Here is a 21,035-nt window from a genome sequence, read left to right as displayed (position 1 = left end):
AGGACCTATGCATTATCCATATCTATCCCACCTTCCCGGGAAATCACAACAACATAAGAACCACTGCAATCCGCAAATACGACCTGCCAACGCAGGGAGGGCACACCGAGCCCACATTTGCAAACCCAGCAAAGAGTTAAGAATCCAGGGCATGCCTGGCTAGATAGGAAAAATGCACTCGCAGACGGCCTGGGCCAAATTATTTTCACTTTAGATGTGTATCGCTGCACCACATGAACATCTTATTCAATCAAATCACGTGTGGCGCTCGACCCTCCCCCTTACCCTACGTGCCCCCAGCTACCCAGAGGAAGCACTCGCAGTACTGTGCCAGGTTCATTGTTCGCAGCTCGGATCCCCCGTGCACCTCAATTCGGTTCCATCTCACCAGAGTCCACAGAAAGTTTCACTTGTTTCCCAAGTTGCCCAAACTTTCCGAGAACATTGCACTGTGCGGAATGCAAACATGCCAGGTCCTCGACCCCCCGCCAGTCACTCCAGACTCCAGAGATTACGAGGAAACGGCTTGCTTTTCCCGGTATGAATTGGAGCCAGCAGAGACTGTGGAATTGATGTATCGCCGTCTATTTTTACACAAGCAGCGAGCAGCTCCACACACAGTCCTGCATAAACTCTATTCTCTCCCCGGCTTCAGGCAGCTCTCCGTGGTACAGCGAGATTTAACCATTGGCTTCCCTGCCACCGATGCTAATGGAAAACCTTGCACCTTACTTTTTTGTTTTTTTCTATTTGCTGGCCAAACCTTTCAACCACACACACAGAGGAGTTTTAAAGGAATCAGCTTCGTTGTTCTGTGTTCTGTAAGCAAAGCAATCTAAAATAGCCCAGCAGGATTATTTAGGATTTTTGAGTTTTCTATCGGATGAACACAGAGAAATGAGAGAGAAAAAAATCCAGTCTGGAGTCAAAACTGACTCTATTTGAGCACATCCATTTTAATATTTTTATCTTCATCTTATTATAAATAGAAATGGCATTTTTCCAACCAGGCCACTAAATACCACTGGAAAGACTTCAGCTTTCTGATTCATATCAATATCTTGGAGCATAAATATTGCATATGAGTAGAAACAGAGCCAAAGGCACATGGAAAGAGTTTCCAACTGCAACAGATACGGATGACAGCAGCTAAGCTTTGATTTGCTCGTGGCATCCCAGGGCCACCTTAAAATAGCAAACTTATTGGAGTTAAGATAAGATTAAGATTCCTTTCCAAACGCTCCTGCCCGGACTACTTTTCTACCACCCCTATTCGCCCAAGCCCTTCCCCCCTTACAGGAATAATTGCATCGCGAGGAAAGCTTCAGTCCTGGCTGCAATGCCTGCCGAGCCCAGCCCCAGCTCACCTCGATGTCACTCCATACAGAGTCCTGGTTGCACATGTCCCACGCCATCCAGCTCCTGAATGACGCCAGTCAAGCTTTTTCAACTCCAATTCACAGTGACACAGAGCACACACTCATGCAGGCAACCAGCCCCTTACTGAGAGTGAACTGAAGGCACCTGTCTTACTACAGTCCCCAGTCACATGACAAAGCTATTAAAAAGTAGGCTGGGCTGTCACTCACCCAGCCTCCCTTCTCCTGTGCAGCTTGCTGCTCAAACTCGTGACGTCACTCAAAGGCAGCCCTCTGCCTCAGTGAAGTAAGGCAAAAAAAAAACGGAAAGAAGAAAGAAAGAAAGGGAACACTTGGACTTTTGGAGGCTTTGAGCATCCTGCTGCGATTAAAGCCAGCTTTGAATGCCACAGACTCTAAACGGAGCCCTGGCCATATAATAACTAAAATCCCTTGCAATCTTTTTTTAATTTATTTTCCTTCCAAAACAAGCAAGGGGCAAAGCTCCCTGTTTCAAGACAGAGTAACTATATTCTTAGCTACAGCGCGTACTCCCCAAAGGACTAGAATTCTAAGACCTCCAAGGGGACTCCAGCTCTGTTTGGGACTAAAGACAAGAGCTTATTTCATGATGCATTTTTTATGAGACATTTTCTAATTGTGAGAAGTGTTGGAAAGCAGAGAATGGGGCATGCATTTTTTTTGGCTTGTTTAATCAACAAAACAGCCTGTATTTGTTAAGATATAAACAAACTCCTCCGCCCAGAAATTGGCTGTCCCCGTGGCAGGGACACCAGTGCCTGAAGTGTCACTGCAGTTTGATATGCTCCTTATAAGGAGAACAGGCAACAAAATACCACCCTTTCGGGTCCCTTCTGATTCTTTCCATTTCTCTCCTAGGCTCCCAGAAAACAAGTGTTCGTAAATACAGCCAAGGTTTCTGTGTCCAGATCAGCTTAGTTTCTAGGCTCCTTTTTTTTTTTTTTAATACATGTAGCATTTCCTCTCTGACTGCCTTAGGGTGCCTTTTTGAATAAACACTGGATTCCAACCCCAGTGCCCTGGGTTGTGCAGTTTGCATTTGAGATCAAGAATGTCCATGGAGTGAGGAAAAATACCGACACGCTATTAGCAGAGATACTCATTTCTTGAGCTTTTTAATTTTTTCCCCCCAGCTTCTACCCTGAGACAATGAGGGCTAATGCAGGTGCAACTGTTTTATGATGATACTACACATTGAATACATAACAAACTCAAGGTACCAGACACCAGCAAAAAACACCTTCCACAACACTCTAGTGGTCTGATTTAACTCTTGCAAGTTCCAGGCAAATGAATACATGTGTATGTATTTGTGAATGTATATGTTTTTTATAAAATCTTAAGCCCAGTATACTTTTAAAATCAGCTCAATTATTTTCCTGATAAATAAGTTATCTGAAAAGCGTCCCCAGGTATCTAAACATAATTTTTAAAGCACTATCAACTTAAACTCCTATACTTTTGAGGTTAATTTTATATGTTCTCTATTGTTCATCTCCTTGTGAAGAAAAAAATGGTAATTTGCTCTAACACCTATTTTAAATATAAAGTTCCTCAAATATTAAAGTGAAAGAAAGAAAAACAAAAACAACAACAACAAATCAGGCTGCTTCCTCTTTCAGACCACATGTATTATAAGAGATTTGTGTACTTCTGAAAACTGCAACAAGTTGCTAGTAAATTCCTAAATAACACTATGAAACTGACAGTTTGTCATTATTGGACATAAAAAGCTTTGGCACTTTATAGTTAGCTGAATACATTTGACTGGCACATTTTCCTTCTTACAAATAGTGGAAAATTATTGTAGTTTTAATTTTCTAAATCAAGATAGAACAGGAAAATATAACCTCGGGAAGGCTTTTATGCATGCAATTAATGGCATTACTCTGCACTCACCACAAAAAAAATAACACTAATTTTCTTCAAAATTATATTCTGATTTAATGTAAAACTACAGTAAATTATTAAAATGCATGGGAAAGGTCATTTGCCCTACCCTCAACACAGTCAACTGTGAAATAATTTTGGTCACTTGACCAAGAAGAGTTGATGTTTAGTAATTATTATCAAGTGATCCCTGTGTTGTGATATTCCCTGACACTTTCCATTGTGTGCATTGAATGTGAGGCTTCCATTACATCTTTAAAAAATCCCATTCACACCTTTTAGATAAGTTCTTTACACTGGAACATTTTGTATTATTGTTTTTGACATTTTTACCTGTTCACATTGTGTTGTTGGGGTTTTCTTATTTGTTTTTTTGCCACCCAATTCCACTTTTCCTTAATCAAATCAGCACATGAAACCAGAGGTCCTTTTATATGTTTTTGGAGGGGTTTTTTGCCTTTACCATCACAAAGAGGGTTAGTAGGAGCCAAATCATTCAAGTGATTTATAAACTACAGCATATTGTGTTTTTCCCTCTAATTTCTATTATTGTACCAACCAAAATATAAATAGATTCTTGGGAAAATTTGGAGCACCTTCCATTATCTTTTTAGTCTAAAAAGTACAACTCTAAGGACAGGGATCTTTTAAAGGTCTTATAATTTGCTTAATTAGCTCTTCAGATTAAAATGTCTCTTCTGTCTAGTTTCTTTGTTTTTTTGTTTGTTTGTTTGTTTTCTCTTTTCTCAGGAGAGCATAAATGGTTAGTTGCTTCCCAACCGTGGTCTTTTCTGGCTTCCCAGGCAGTTTCTATATTTAATTGTGTGTCTGCCTTGACTGTTCTCTTCCTCCCTCCCCGCAACCCTCCTTTCACCCCTTCTTCAACTCTGCCTCCAAGATTTCCAAACGTTTAGTTTCAATCAACAAGGATCTATTGAAACCTTACTGTGTCCACGGCAAAGCATTACAAGGACTGCCAAGAAGGCATATGACATGAACACAAGGGAGCTCACAATTTTAGGGGGAATGACAGACCTTAAAGACAGAGAATAAGTTGATAGGAAAAAATAATGTTCCTTCACGCAATGTCCAGATTTCTCTTCTCCTTAAAACATAGCCTATTTAGGGACAAGTTTCTCTCATTAACCACTACAGATCACACCCAAATCAACCCCATTTTGTCTCAACAATAGAAGGAGGTGTTTATTAACATCTGTTGAGAGCCCATAATGTTTCATATCTACACAGAGTTTAGAATCAACCCTGATGGAATCTCTCCCTTCGATGGTTCAGTTAACATTTCCCAAAGCTCCGAAATGGGTAGAGGCAAGAGAATCTATCCTTAGAGTTAATGACAAGAGAGAAAATAAACCTTCAGGAGAATAATTTAATTTCATAACAAAAAAATCTGACCAAGTATATAAGATTTTCATTTCCTTCTCTACTCCTGCCCAAAATGACAGACTTGCCCACCCTCCATATTTCAGACAACCTGCCCACTTCTAACACTGAAATACAATCAAACCCAAATACACAGGATTCAAATACACAGGTAGACAATAGCAAAGACAACTGATTTTGATGTCACTGTTGCACATAGGTGACAACACAGAATTAAAGACCTATTAATATGAATACCTTTGCCCATCATTAATAAACTTACAATAAACAATAAAAGGATAAGCTTAAGCTAAAACTTTTCAAGGAAGAAACAGATACACTAGAGCTTGCATGTGATAGACATTAAAATCAGTATCTAATATACCACATCTCAATCCATTTTGTCTTCAAAGCAACTCAATCAAAATGATCTGTGTACCCATTTTACAACAGCAAAAAATAAGAGCAAGAGTGTTGATAGTAGCTGAAAAGAGCATACAGATTCCTGAAACCCCTTCTAGGAAGAATTTAAGTTTCATACATCAAAATAATATTCATTCCCCCATCAAAAGCCCTGCAAAGACTCCTGGGGCAACTTTATATAACTGGAAACATTCCTGGGAATACTGTCTGTCTAGCATTCTTCCAGAAAAGAAAGCGATCTTCCAAGAATTGCTAATATTTCTAAAGTTAATCATTACTAACAGGCATTCAATTGCTTGCTTTAAATACTTAGGATTTAATTTATCCCAATATCCCATGTCAGTTTCTGAGCACAGGCTCTGAGCCTCTGGGACATGTTGGAAGCTGAGGCTGTGCAGAGCACCAAAGATGGTAACAAGGTAGGATATTAACAAAACCCTCTAGCCTATGAACACTCTAAAATCAAATACACAATTTTACACAAAAGCACCTTGGGGAAAACAAATAGAGAGTCAGTGGGCAGCTGTAATGCCCCTAGCATCCATTTATTTGTTTATTTTTCATAAACTGGAGGTAATAGACAACCTCAGTAACCACCTCTCATCTCCAATGAAACTTCCTGCAGAACAGCTCTACGCAACTGAGTCAGCCTGTATTTTAATGGGAATCTCAAGATCTACCTTTGGGATTTTTCACATTAAAACAAAAATTAACATGAAAATTAATTCCAGTTGCAGTCAATTGGACTAATCTAAACAGAAAGCAAGAAGTATGCTTATTAGGCCCATAGATAAGAGATTTTAAAAAAAAAAGATGGTTAAAATCTGATTTTGTCTGATGTTTAACACTCCTTTATTTGTGCATCTACAGACATTTCCAGTTACCTTAATTATTTCAGGTTATTTCACCTATAATGAAGTGAGTTATTGATTATTAAGACAAGAAATGTTCACAGGATTATTTAGCAATGTTTCTTTACTAAAACTGAAAATAAAACACATCATATTTTATTAAGTTTGGTGCTATTTAAAAATTTAAAGTGCTACTGAACCTAAAAAAAAAAAAAAAACAGAGCAGTTCGCTTACTAACAAAGATATTTTATCCCCCAATTGCAGTTAGTGGAGGCCAGAAAAAACCGAAGTACACGAATTCTTACATTTAAAATAATATTTGTTAGTCAAACATTTACCCCTGGTGCTTATTTCTAGAACTTGGGCCCTAATGAATTTAAGTTGTTTTAGGATAGAAAATTGTATTTTTCAACTAGTTTCGAACTGGAAGACTTAAATAAGTGAAGCTTTTTTAAATTCTTTTTTATTTTTAAATCTCCCTAGACAAGCCTTGGTAAAGTTTTGGTTATTTTGCTTTTCTTTGTGTTGTACATTTTTCCAACACTTTGATATTTGAATTTCACTCTAACAGAGCCAATATATATATCCTAAAAATATGATGTAGAAAGAAAATAAACTCACATCTTGAGAAGCAATTAGCTTAAGGTCTAAGCTAAATTTTGGATGACACATCAAATCTTATTTTATGTTTGCTATATCCAAAATAGATAGGGGATTTTTGAAGTAGAATCCTATACCCAGAAGACCATTTCTAAGACTGACCCCCACACTTACAGCTCAATCAAAAATAGATGCTACTGGAACAATAAAAAAATGGGTACGCTTTTTTCTAGAGGACAAGCAGCTAATGTGTATCAAACATGTTTAAAATGGGTATCCTGTGCATCCAGAAATTCTATTTTTAAAAATTCATATTAAAGACATAACAGAGGGATGTGTGCACAGGCTTTTGGTGTGAGGATTGTCGATGCTACATTATTTCCATTACTGAGAACTTGAAAGTAGTGCAAATGTCCGACAGTAATGACCTAGTTAAATAAATTATAGAGCAGCGTATTTATTCATAGATATAAATTCACTATGTATATCCAATAATATCATTAAAACTGTTGTAAAAATATATGTAATAGCATAATGAGAAAATCTTCAAAAATATAGTAACGTTTAAAATTACGTTAGAAAAAAACTATAATTAGAACAAATTTACATATAAATATGTACACTCAGAAAAACAAGAGGAAAGAGGACAAGAGGATTGTGTAACAAGGTTTAATAGTGGCTGATGACATTAGAAATACTTTGTAATTTTCTTTGAGTGTGTTATGTGTGTGTGTGCCCTTCTGTAATTTTTAAGTTTTCTGTGATAAACTTACACATATCATCTGTTTAAAAGGAAGATATTTCTCTCTATTTCGGCAAGTCCAGCAGCTCCTCCACTCAGGCTCCAGAGCAGCCCTGGGGAAGTTCCTACCTGGCCCTTTGGAACCCCTCAGAGCCATGAATTATGGGGAGAGGGAAGGTATTAACCACTATTAGCTTCCCTCAAAGATGGACCTATGCCACTGATCCCCAGCTGCCACTATCATCTGAACTTTGTTCCTCAACTTGAAATTTTGCCAATTAACTTAAATAAATTTCCCACTCAAAAAATGTAATTATCCTTGGTAGGGATAAGAGCATATCAGTTATTTACACAAAATCATCTTCTTGTTAGTCGCATTTTTTCCTTCCCTTCTAGCATCCAATAAAGTTCACAAGCACATGCCAAGGGGAGAAAATGGTAAATGCTTTAAGAATGTCAGGGTTAAATTATTAAGAAAATTTCTCAAGAAGGGATTTTGTTGATGGGGAAAAGGAAGGGCAGTCGGAGAAGGCTTAGGCATGAGCTGTTGGAGATGTGGCTTCAACTGGAGAGAACTGAAACTGACCAGGTACGGAAAATGAGGTGCAAGTTTCAAGCCAGTGTGACTTGAGAGTGAATTTCTGGAACACAGTCTGTTCCTGAATGTGGAGCAATCTATATACATGCTGCCACCCTGCAGCCCTGTTCTTAGGCAGAAGGCTCGCTCTGAGCCCTCCAAATATCACATGAAAGGTGAACCCCCCCTCTTGCCCATGGAAGGCTGACCAGATGCACAGGAAGACAAGCTTTTCTATCAGCCTCTTCGAGTCAGTGTTCACACAGTTTCATGGGCCTTCCCTGCAAACCACCTTTTCTTCACTTGGGTTACCATTACTTTGATAATTAAGAGTTTTCATGGGAAGAGAGGTAATAAGGTTGGAACCAAGGACAAGCTCATGAGATTACATAGGATCAAGTTTATCTGATAAGTAGAGTGACTTTGTGAATCTTGATTTTGCCCCAAATGGAAGGAAAACGATGGTAGAAAGAACATGGGTCCTCATTCAGGTGTGTCACTAGCCCAAAAGTCAACTTTGGGCAGTTCACTTTATGATTTTCAGCCTCAGTTTCCTTATCTGTCCAAGGAGATGGCCAGATTCATTTACATCTAAGGTCCCTGTCAACTCTCAAGTGCAATGATGTGTCTGCCTTGACAGAGACAGGCAATTTGGGAAGACCTCTTTGACAAGGTGAATCCAAAGATTTCATTACACAAAAGGCACTGGAAATCAGGGAGGAGGTATAAGAAAGGTAGCCAGTGCTCAGCTTTGCCAAAAGGACATGGCTCCATCAGTCTTCATGAAATACACATATTTCACTTCCTAACCATTCCAGAGAAAGATCGCAAGAGAACTCATGAAATATAATATCCTATATAATAAAAGGGTAATATGCAAATTGACCCTAACAGCAGAACAACCGGGAACAACCGGTCGATATGGCACGCACTGACTACCAGGGGGCATACGCTTAATGCAGGAGCTGCCCCCTGGTGGTCAGTGCGCTTAGACAGGGGGAGTGCTGCTAATCCAGAAGCTGGCTTGTGGCTGGCCAGTGCAGCGGTGGTGGTGGGAGTCTCTCCTGCCTCTGTGGCAGCGCTAAGGATGTCCGACTAACAGTTTAGGCCCACTCCCCCGGGCTGCAAGAGGGATGTCTGACTGCCAGCTTAGGCCAGTTCCCACAGGGAGTGGGCCTAATCTGTCAGTTGGACATCCCCTGAGGAGTCCCGGACTGCAAGAGGGTACAGGCCAGGCTGAGGAATGCCCGCCCCCAAAGTGCACAAATTTTCATGCACCGGGCCTCCAGTAAGTTACATATAATACTTCCAACCATGCATATTGCTATGAGAAGACCAACTTACAAATCTCAGGTATTTGCCCCAGAGAAACAGCAAGTTGTCCTCTTGCTTATCGTTCATTTTATTAAGTGGCACAAATCATGAGTAAAACCAATCCCTACTTGCACAGTAAGGGTGAAAAGCACACACTGATGTAAAAGAGAGTTTTTATTTATGCCTGCATGTGGGTGCAATTTAACATACTTACATTTGACTTAGTTTACAACAGGTAAGGAGCATTACCCACAGAGAGAAGATTTAAAAAAGAGGATGGATCCTCAATTCAGGGTTCTGTAAATAGGAATAAGGTCTATAGCACCTAGGGAAATAAGAGCTTAAAGTAATCCTTTTGCCTCCTACCACCACAACACCTCCCCTCTTAAATAAAAAACTCATTATATTTGGTAAATGAAGATGTCACCTCTTTTTTAATTTGAGGGGAATCATCTGAGTTATTACTGTAGGGTGTGGAGGGAAGAGAGAAGGACGCATGCCTAAAATATGTTATCATGGAATTATCAGCAGCTCTATTAAGCCAAGGCCATATCACAGGATAGGCATTTGATGCATCAGTGAGAGTTACAGAGTTTTCCTATTCAGCTGTTTTCTTTCCACATATATCCCAATTGAGCAGGAGGCAGGTCTGTGCCTCAGAGCCATCTAATATGCACAGGTTAGAGACTTTCCATTAGGGCTGAATGAAGAGCCACAAGCACCTACATTTCCTAACAGACAATTTGGAGAGGGAGCACTGGGGTAAGCAAAGTAAGACCAGGTATATGATAAACCTCCGTAAGGACAAAGCCTTGATAAACCACCAGCGACCCTCCTCCAATGTTGGCTGGTCAAGCAGTCATCACTAGCATGACATAGGTAGCTTTACTTTTTCCTCCAACCAGGGATAGAGGCATCAGGAAAAATAAGAGAAGAAAACTTCATTTTTGTGCCTGTGACACAACCTCCAGAAGGCAGTTGGTAAGAGTTTTCCTTTTAAACAGGCCCCAAGTTCTATTATTCTTTGAAGATCCCAGGTTTTTCATTGGCCCAAGGAGATGATCCAGAAAGGATTCTTTTGCCACCTCTTTTAAAAACAAAAATCTCTGTCAGCTCCTGAGGTGTAACTTTCTACCATCTATCTTAGATCCATTTCCATGTAGTGCACCTAAAAATAGGCCACACCTAACCTTTTGCACAGCCACCCAATGCTACTAAGTGTGAATCCAACTCAGCGCTCTCTTGTGGGTATTCTCAGATGGTGCCCTCTTTGTCTTCTCTGTTACATTAGCCTACGCTGAATATTAAATAAAACACAGGCCAAAAGTGGTTTGCTAGGATGTATCTTGCACTACAACCACTAGGATAGCATATTTGAGATTTGTTATTTTTACTTAGACTGAATCAAATGAAACTACGGCTAATAATGTTCTCAGGGGAGGAAGTCTTTTAAATAATAATTAATGTTCAATAAACCTATTAATTACAATTCCAATATTATGGTCGTAGAGGCTTTCTACTTTAAAAGTATAGTGAAATGAATGAAAATGAATGGAGTTCTACTGTACATCAACATGTGGATAAATTCCACCAATAATGTGAGGTGAAAGAAAGCAGACACACAAACAGAAGTCCACATCTTATTCTATTCTTTATATAAAGAAATACAGAAAGATATATACCTAATTTATGTACTTGGAAGTCAGGATTGAGGTTGGCTTTGGTGGTGGCTGAGAGCTGGGGGCATGGTCTGGGGAAAGGGTTCCAGAAAGTTAGTTACTGCTGTCAGTGCTTTTTACAAGGGTATGTTCAGTTAGTGAAAATTCATAGAGCGCAACCCTTATAATATATGTACTTTTAAGTATTCATATTATACTATAATCAAAACTCTAAAATGCATAGAGAATAGAAAGGAGTCTCCCCTACATTATAAAACTTTAAAGTTTGCTACCTTTCTGTTTAAAAAAAAATCTTAATGTTCACCTTGTCTTCTTAAAGAAGCCATTAAACCACATGGACAAACAGGAGTGGAGCAGGAATCAAAGGACCTGTGGTCCAGGTTTGTTTGTTTGACCTCGGACAAAGCCACTTCCCCTTTCTAGATCTATTTTCTCTTCTATCAAAGATGAGATAGGATTGGGAGTTTTCTGAAAGTATTTCTTCAATGGATGAAATGAAGGAAACTGCCAACTCTAAAACTGTAGTATTTTCCCCTTTGTTGAAAATTCATTATTGAAGGGCGTCATTGAGTTGGTTTGAAAACGTGACCCCCTTCTCAAAGACACAGCCTTTGGGGTCAGTCCATGCACATCTGACACTTAGGTCCATCTGTGTGATCTAAAGACAGTTACCTAAACTCTCTGAGCCTCAGAGTCTTCATCTGTGAAAATAGCACTATAAATATATATTTTACATGTTTGGAATTAGGGTTAATGAAATATATCTGAGCCCAGTGTTGGCATATATTAAGTACTAAAGAATTATACCTGCTATTCACATACAAATACTTAGAACTCAATTTAACATCAAGTAATGTTAATTGCATAAGAGTAATTGCATAAGTTTGCTCTTTGCCAGGCTTCCTCACTTAAAAAATAAAAATAAAAAGATCTACTAGACACATGCATAACAGACTTTCTTTTGAAGTCTTACATTAAGCTGACTATAAGTGCCCACAGAATCACCTAAGCTGTGCCCTGATACCAAGTGTCTATTGGTTTCTCATGTGTCCTGAAGAAAAGAAAATCCAGCCATGTACCGGTCTTGACCTGGCTCTTGCCAAAGGAACGAGAATCAGCAAGTTCAGAAAACAGTTCTTGGTCCCATTATGCTGGCCACAGAAGCTATTTGAGCCAAAGGTCAAGAGTTTCTCTGTTAAGAAACAGGACATCTATATGGTGCATGAAAACTGACAAGATACTGTGAGTTTGCAAATGAGAGAACAACCTCAAAGTGTCAAATCATGTTTTAAAATGTTGACATCTATGGGGGAAGAATGTAAAACAAAGCCACAGGAGCAAAACAGTTCAATATAAAGTCCATTTGGCCACCAGTGGCCTATTAACTGAATTGCCTTAATAGTCACATTCCTCTTGAAAATTTGTGATTAATCATGCCATCCCTTTTTAAACTGACAAGAAGACATAAAAGATATGTTGTATTTTCTCTTAGATATTTAAGAAAAAAATTTAGCAAGTAATTTTTCTATGCAATGCCATGCTGACAAGTTGGCATCCAAGTTGAAAACTATGCTGTCCAATAGGGCAGTTCCTACCCACCATGTGACTACCAAGCACTGGAAATGTGTCTAGTCAAAATTGAGATGCACTATAAATGTGAAATATACACAGGACTTCAGAGCCTTAGCATGAAAAATCAAATTAAAATGTCACATTAATAATTTATACTAATTACATGTTGATATAATGTATTGGATACATTGGGAGAAATAAATATATTGTTAAAATTAAATATACCTTTTCTCAATGTGGCTACCAGAAAATTTAAACTATGTGGGTGATATGCATAATCATCTAATTTGACAGTGCAGGTTTAAAGTTTTACACTTACCCTCAAATGAGTGATACCATACATGCAAATAAAAAAAAAATTGTAAAATCAGGGAATTTCAGAATTTAAAAAAGGGTATTAGTGCAGGGCCTGAGCAACGCACAACTCTAGGGGGCACCCCTTTCATCCCAGTCAGTGAAAAGTGATCTTTGGAAGCTCTACTGTATTCAGCTTGCACAGCCCTGCATTAAAAGCTGTCTAATCCATCCTCCCTACATAATCAGGAATCCCTCCTAGAACATCCCTGAGGCAACCCCATACATCTTTTCAACACCTTCCACACTTTCCCAAACATATCCATAGTAATGAGATGCAAATTTATAAAGGAAGGTCTACCCAGTACTCCAGATTAAGAGGGTAGAAAATAGAGCTGATCCCATTATAAAACCCTAATGGAATGCAGAAGGCCAGAGCAACACCGAGTATGCGAAGTCTGAGATATATACGGGGATGCAATGTTCTCAGGAAGGCTGTTTTCTTCCGGGAGACCAGAGGCATTTTTCAGAGGGTAACATTCACTTTAATTACAAAATGCACCCGCACCCGCCTCTCTCTTCCAAGGGAGAAAGGCCTGTTGTTGCATCTATAATGTAGCTTTAGTTTTTGATGCCAAAAATGATTCAGTAAACACAGTTATGTTATGGTATACTATTTCTTGTTCAGCGCTCAAATTAATCTCACAGCGGTGCTGGCATTAATTCAACTTGATGCCTGTACTTAGGATTTCACATAGGTGCCTTCATCCAATTCTTTTTTGCAACTAATAAAATCTTAATTCATGGTAATATATTTATTTCTAGTTCAGTTCATGTTAAGGAGTGCAGTACTTTGCAGAAAGCTAATTAATATCAATCATATATTCTAACACTTTTAATGGTTCAGAGGAAAATCTTGGGGGAAAGATTAGATGAACCAAGGGGTCTCAGCCCATGCTATTTACTCTACTTTCAGGATTTGAGGAAAAGATCCCAAACACCACTACAAATACTAATTTAATTGCAGGTGTGCATCGTGGGATGGCTGGGAATTACAAGCCCTGGTTCTGATCCCTAATAGGACATTGATTTGATGTGGCCCAAGAATGTAATTTACCTCCTCAGAGGCTCTGTTTTCCACCTATTTTTTCTAACAACCATATAATTTGCAAGTTGGTAAAGAAATTCAAATCCAGATGCACAGCACTATTAAAACAATGAACAACTCCGCCACGAGCTTTCTGCAATTGTTAGGAACAATTCTATTATTTGTGTCATCTTGGTTTTTAGTGGTTTTTTCATTTATTTTTAAATCATAGTTTTCATACAATATTATATTATCTCAGGCGCACAGATTAGACATTCATATACCTTCCTAAGTGATCACCACAGTAGGGCTAGTACCCATCTGTCACCATGCATAGTTATTGTGATATCGACTCTATCTCCTATGCTGTGCATTACATCCCTGTGACTTATTTTATCCCTGGCAGTTTGTACTTCTTAATCCCCGTCACCTTTTTCATCCATCTATTTTTATTTAATGTTTGCGTAATGCTGATAGCATCATATTTCCTGGGGTTGAACATATAGTCAACGGGATAGTTCAAGCGGGAGTCGCTTGACTATGACATAAACGGTGCCCCTGGAGTTGTGTGATGCAGTGGCCCTCACATGTCCTTAAAGAGCTATGCTTCAAAGGCCTAATTGTCCACTAGACACAAAGAACAGGAGCAGTAGGTTATACAGCTTGAAAATCTTAAAGTAATAATAATAATAATAATAATAATAATAATAAGTCCCTTGCAATGCATGGTCATAATATCCAGGTTTTTTTTCAAATTAGGCATTTAATTTCATTCCCTCTATAACAATTTCTCTACACTGACATGCTACCAGTAAAAAGAAAAAAAAAAGACAGGCACATACTCTTTTTATAACACTTTCAAATCTGACATGTATTTTTTTAAAAAATCCTGATCATGAGAAATCAAACAAAATCCAGAACACCAGCAGCACACTGGCTTCTAGGTGCAGAGAGAATGCCTCTTAATACTCACTTTCAAAACCGGATCCATGGATGAGAACCCCCAAGACGCGGATCATTCATTTTAATGCAGGGCAAATACATGTATGCAAGTTGAGGGACTACTCATGCTGGGGGCTTACACAGGCTACTATTTAATTCACAAGGGCAGGGTGACGTGGGAGGGCAGTTGGAAGTCACCGCTCAATGAACGGCACAATAGGGCTCAAATCTGAAACCCAATCTCAGCCAGATATGGACGTAAGAGCAAATACATACAGTATCATGTGCTCTCGAACAGCCTGGGTCTCGAGGGAGCTCTCTGACATCAGCAGTTCAGACAGGTGGTTCCCTTTCCAAGTGTGGAAAATAAAACCCTATTGCAGAGGCAGTAAGTAAATATAGCTGTACTGTAATTTTTCCTTGCTGCACTCTCCCTGTGATTGCTGTCCTGTGATGACACTTTCTCCAACGCACCCTTTCAGGGCACGCTTCCAGGCTAATCACTAAACATTTGCAAACTGGCTAGAACTGCATTGAAGACACGGGTAGAACACTCTGGTAGCTGCCCCAGTTGGTAGAGCTGGGGTTTCTCCCGTTGATTCAGAGCAGATTGTCAAGTGGCTGCTGAAACCTCTGCTGGAATATGTCACCCTTTGTCCCGTGTTCCTAATACAACCCAACAAAATGACAGGCGGGAGTCAGACCATCTTAAAATCACATGCACAGAGCAGGTCAATACCAATCTGATCCAGTTTGAGTCTGAGAACTGAAATCAGCTGAGATGTTCTAAGCCCTTTGTGGCCACAACTGTTTGCCTTTGCATTTAAGAATTACTCGCAGAAGGGCGCCCCGTAACGTGTGTATAAAATTACTTAAATCGACTTCCATTTCCCTCTCGGAACATAGATACTTTTACACTCTGGCAGCCGCTGGCTCTTAGAGCATTCTCCTTTTTGTTGTATCTCCTTAGAAACACAAATCTTGTTCCCTGGCAGCGGTGGCTCTCAGCGCTGTACCACATGCCCAAACTAGTCCTCCCTCGCAGCTTTAATTCACAGTAAGTGGCATGAAAGGAGGTCAACCCTTCTCAAAAAACACTCCGAGTTCTTTTTGACTTCAGAATCTATTTTGGAAAGCCACACTCCCTGCTACATACAGAGCGGCTTCCCATTTTGAAATTCTGGCTGTAACTGCTGACAACTTTATGGAATGGTCTGCGAAAGGCAAACGCGGGGTGCTGAGCACAATGTCAGCTCTGAACATAATTCGCTCAGAGAATTCGGGAAACTCCGTGAGACAAGGAAGTTAGCAAAGGCCATGCCCTGTTCACCCCCCACCTCCGAATTACTCCTTCACTCGAAAGCCACCTATGGCATGCATACATGTTAGAGCTTTTCTTTCCTGAGATGTTCATTGAATGCTTAACTCAATAATGCCATCTTAATCCTGAAAGTTTCCATGGTAACCTACCACTATAATAAACAAGTCCAAAGAATGGGAAATGAAGCAGGGTATTCCCTCTATGCTCCTTCAACTTTCAAAGAACAGTGTTTTCTCTGCATCTTTCAAGTTCATAGTCCACAGCTCTTTGAACTCAAATAAAAATAATAGCCATAAAGAAAGGATAGCCAACATTTGGTGGCTATGCGCTATGTGACAAGCACTGTGCTGAGTAGTGATGTGGATTATCTCACTTAATTCTTACACTGACAGTAAGAACAGGCACTATTATTATGTCAATTCTGGGGATAAGCTTGCTGAAGCTTAGACACGTTAAGTAACTTTTCTAAAGACAAAACTCTGGTATAGTGGAGACCTGGGACTTGAAGTCAGTGTTGTCTGACTCCAGACAGTTTTCTCTTAATGAACAAGACTGTGCAGAGAAAAAAAAATTGTTTCCAACAGTCACATAAGATAGACATTTAGGAGTATTTCCACAAATCAGAAGGGAACCACAGCTTCACATTTGGAAGGAAAGTAGAAACACCAGGCACATCCAGCTACAACTGCCAGGGAAGTTAAGAAAAGTCAAGACCTACCAGGAACCCAGCCAGCACATGGCACCCTACTCAGGTCCAAGGAAGCCATACACGTGCCTATAAATGTGATCTGGCATCTCATTAGAAGGCATGTATCTTACTTTGTGGATCAACCTCTAAAGTTAATGTGGGGTGTCTGATTCAGATCACTGAGAACACCCCCAAAGGAGAAGGAGCCCTTATTATATTGTCACCCTTCTCCCTAAGTAAAATTAGAACTCCTTTGAAGATGGCAATTGCAAATAAAAGCCATATTAGAACACATCTCAAGACCACATAGCAAACCATATTACAAGAACGTTTTCCACGCCACCAATGTGTTTCCATGCGAATCTATACCATAAAGTCCATTCAGTGGGTTTATCTTACTCTAGAATAAAACTTAGCAAATAGATTTTAACCTTGACTGTTAACACCGATCATTGAATCAACTTCCTATAAATATGATAGCCTTTTCTTGGAACTGTGGTCAAATAAAAAAAGTCACATGAGTTAGAGCCATTCAAAACTCATTATAGTACCAGTCTTCAGAAAGGGGGGCTAAATCATATGGTTTTCTAATCTCCTCTGATTTAGGAAATATAAATAAAACAAATTCCATCGAACATATTTTTTAAAAAATGTAGGCTTGGAGAACACTATGGCTCTTATTTTGAAACATTATAACTAAGGCCCCAAATACCTGGGTGGCCTGGCAAACTAGAGGGCCGCCATTCAGAGGAACAGATTCCAACATAAATGGCCCAGAATACAAAGCCAGAATAGGCTGCCTCCTCTGATATCCTCATACCTTCGGGAGCTTAGAAGAACAAAGAAGATCTGGGATGGTCTATGGCCATTTGGGGAAGTCAGCATTGTTAATTCTGATATCCCCATGGCCACCACCACCACCACACCTCCATAAAATCAAAACCACACTCATTATAACAGTAGGAATGAAAGTTGCATGCTTTTTATTATGTACTATTTTGAGGTCTTACCTGAAGGTGGTGATTTAAAAAAAACACACACAAAAAAAACTCACTTTTTCAAAGACCATTAAGCCAAGCCCACATTTACAATCCCTTTCTGTGTATGCTAATTATGCTGCAGGAACAAACACTTCACAGAAGTATCAGAACCCAGATGAATGCAGGATAGGTGGGTTGTGAAGGTCGAGCACCCAGCAGAGCATACTAGGGATGCGAACATGAACTTGAAGCCAGTTCAGTGCACTCCCCCTCAATACCACAAATCTCAATACCACCACTTAAGTTCTCTGGGTCTTCATTTTAACATCTATAAAACAGGGATAACACCTACTCCACAGGCTTACCATAGGGATTCAAGAGGATGCACTGCAGGGACGTAGGGAAGGGGCCTGCCAAGTGCCTGGTATATAGTGGAGGCTACACCAATGCCCAGTTCCTTCATTTGTCAAGTTTCTTAGCTCCAACTATTTGTCCTCTCAACCTTTCTTTTCCTTAATATTTTAAGATAAAATACATGCTATCAGATTTCTGTGCCTGTGGACACTGAGGTTGATGAATACGCAAACAGATATGGGAACCAGGGCTCGTGTGTTCCCCTCTGAGGGTGTTTTGCCCATATATAGAGTGGGAAGAACAGCCTTTCTGCTTGGAGAGTAAAATGAACTTCAATGGAATGTGTAAGAGAGGCATTTTTATTTTATTTTATTATATTTATTTTTATTGACTTATCTACAATAATAAAAACATAATATGCTAATTAGACCAGAGGACCTTCCAGACAAAGCCGGGGCTGTGAGGGAAGCCTGGGTCCCAGGTGCCTGCCGGCAGCCAGAGGGAAGCCTGGGTCCCAGTGCCAGCAGCTGGGGGAAGGAAGGCCTACTCTTGCACGAATTTTGTGCATCAGGCCTCTAGTTGATTAATAAAATTATATAGGTTTCAAGTGTGCAATTCTATATTATATCATCTGTATATTGTATTGTGTGTTCACCACCCAAAGTCAAGTTCTCCTTCCATCACTATTTATTCCCCCTTTATCCTCTTCTGCCTCTCCCCACCCTCCTTTTCCTCTGGTAATCATTATACTGTTGTCTGTGTCTACGAAGTCTTGTGTGTGTGAGTGTTTTGGGGTTTTTTTGCTTAATCCCTTCATCTCTTTCACCTAGGTCCCCAATGCCCCTCCCCTCTAACAGCTGTCATTCTGTTTTCTGTATGAGTCTGTTTCTATATTGTTTGTTTATTTTGTTCATTAGAATCCACATAAAAGTGTAATCATATTAAAGATCAAATATTTGTGTGGGGGGAAAATCTTGAAAACTTTAAAATGAAAAAAAAAAGATATTTGGATTTACTGTCAATGCTTAGTCATTACAAGTTTGGGCAAATGTCTGAGGAAAGATACAGTACAAATTGCCACCAGCCATCACTTTCTTTAAAAAAACTAGTGACAGACAATGTCTACAACTACATTTTCAAACTTTAATTATCTCATCGGGTTTTTAAAGGTAATATCATCAAAGACTAAATATTTTTTAAAAATAAAAACTTTGAAAACTCAAAAACAGTGAAGTGCAGCAATTTTCAGTTCAGAAAAAAAGAAAAACCTGAAAGTTGGATTACTTTTATGCACCAAAGCTTTATTTCAATATTAGAAGAATAAAACTACTCTAGAAATGCTCAGAGTTTAAAATATGTAAAACATAAATGGTGTTGGGATAATTGGACAAATACGTAAAAAAAATGAGAGAGAGACTAAACCACCTTCTTACATTATATATAAGAATAAACTCAAAATGGGTTAAAGACTTAACTATTAGATTCTAAACCATAAAAATCCTAGAAGAAAATGCAGTATTTCACATAGCAATATTTTTTTCTGATATATCTCCTCAGGCAAGGGAAATAAAAGAAAAAATAAACAAGTAGGGCTATATAAAACTAATAAGTTCTGACTTGGCAAAGAAAACCATCAATAAAATGAAAAGACAACCCACTAAATAGGATAACATATTCACAGATACATCTGATAAGGCATAATAACCAAACTTATAAAGAGCTTATAAAACTCAACACAAAAAGAAAAAAAAAAACAAGCAATCCAAATTTTTAAAAAAATGAGCAAGGGACCTGAATAGACACTTCTCCAAAGATGACTTACAGATGGCCAATAGACATGTGAAAAGATGCTCAACATCACTAATCATCATAGAAATGCAAATTAAAACCACAATGATATAAGACCGCACACCTGTCAGAATGGCTACCATTAATAAATGTGGAGAAAAGGGAACACTTGTGCACTGTTGGGAATGCAGATTAGTATAGCCACTGTGGGAAGCAGTATGAAGTTACCTCAAAAAATTAAAAATGGAACTTCCAGCAATTACACTTCTGGGAATTTACCCGAAGAAACTCAAAACACTAATTTAAAAGACCATATGCACCCTTGTGTTCATTGCAGCATTATTTACAATAGCCAAGATTTGGAAGCAACCCAAGTGTCCATCAGTAGATGAGTGGATAAAATACTGTTGTACATTTACAAAATGGAATACCAGTTGGCCATAAAAAAGAAAATGTTACCTTTCGCGACAGCATGAATGGACCTAGAGAACATAATGCTAAGTGAAATAAGCCAGTCAGAGAAAGACAAGTACCATATGACTCCACTCATATGTGCAATGTAATGAACAATATAAACTAATAAGGAAAATAGAGACAGACTCACAGATAGAGAACATACTGACCCCTGTTTGGGAGGGGAGTGAGACTGAGGGAGGTGGACGGATTGAGCAAAAAAGGGAAAAAAAAGATAAAGAACTTATGGACATGGACAGCAGTATGGTGATTGCTAGTGGGAAGGGGGAGATGGGGAGGGGTGGAGGAGGGTATAAGAGGGATGAAAAAATCAATCAATCAATAAATAAATAAATAAAATAAGTAAAACCAACTGAACCAACTGGTCACATTAGGGACATAAAATGTATTCTCAGAATCCATATATAGTGTGTGTGTGTGTCTTTAATATGATCAGTGCTACCACCATTTGAAAGTGTAACAGGGAACAGCAAAGAAAACAGCATCCCACTTGTTAAATTACCCACAAAGAATCCACCTCTTAATTCACAGCTCCAGTCATTATTTATAGTCTCAGAGAGTAACTTTAGACTTGTCAAAGGGTTTGGAATGGACTTCCTTCCCTACATGAGCTCTCTGTGAATAACCACCATTCACAGTCTTCCTACCTTGGGAAGGTAGATAAAGTCTATTCTAAAA

The 21,035-nt window shown here is 39.0% G+C and overlaps 1 protein-coding gene across 2 annotated transcripts in view; it reads right to left on the bottom strand.

The window, feature by feature from the left end:
- PPARGC1A (PPARG coactivator 1 alpha) overlaps positions 1-21,035 on the bottom strand; it is a 663,751-nt gene that overhangs the window by 99,726 nt on the left and 542,990 nt on the right. The window contains exon 1 of one of the 2 annotated variants that reach the window (XM_059674337.1): positions 1,368-1,540. The exons of the other annotated variant lie outside the window; for it this stretch is intronic. Within the exon in view, the coding sequence (XP_059530320.1) occupies positions 1,368-1,415 (48 nt within the window). The 5' untranslated portion in view covers positions 1,416-1,540. Of the gene's footprint in view, positions 1-1,367; positions 1,541-21,035 lie in introns of those variants that run through there. 2 annotated transcript variants of the gene reach the window in all.

Source organism: Myotis daubentonii, chromosome 1 (genome assembly GCF_963259705.1).
Source record: "Myotis daubentonii chromosome 1, mMyoDau2.1, whole genome shotgun sequence".
Lineage (NCBI taxonomy): Eukaryota > Metazoa > Chordata > Mammalia > Chiroptera > Vespertilionidae > Myotis > Myotis daubentonii.
This window is presented reverse-complemented; position numbering and strand designations above follow the sequence as displayed.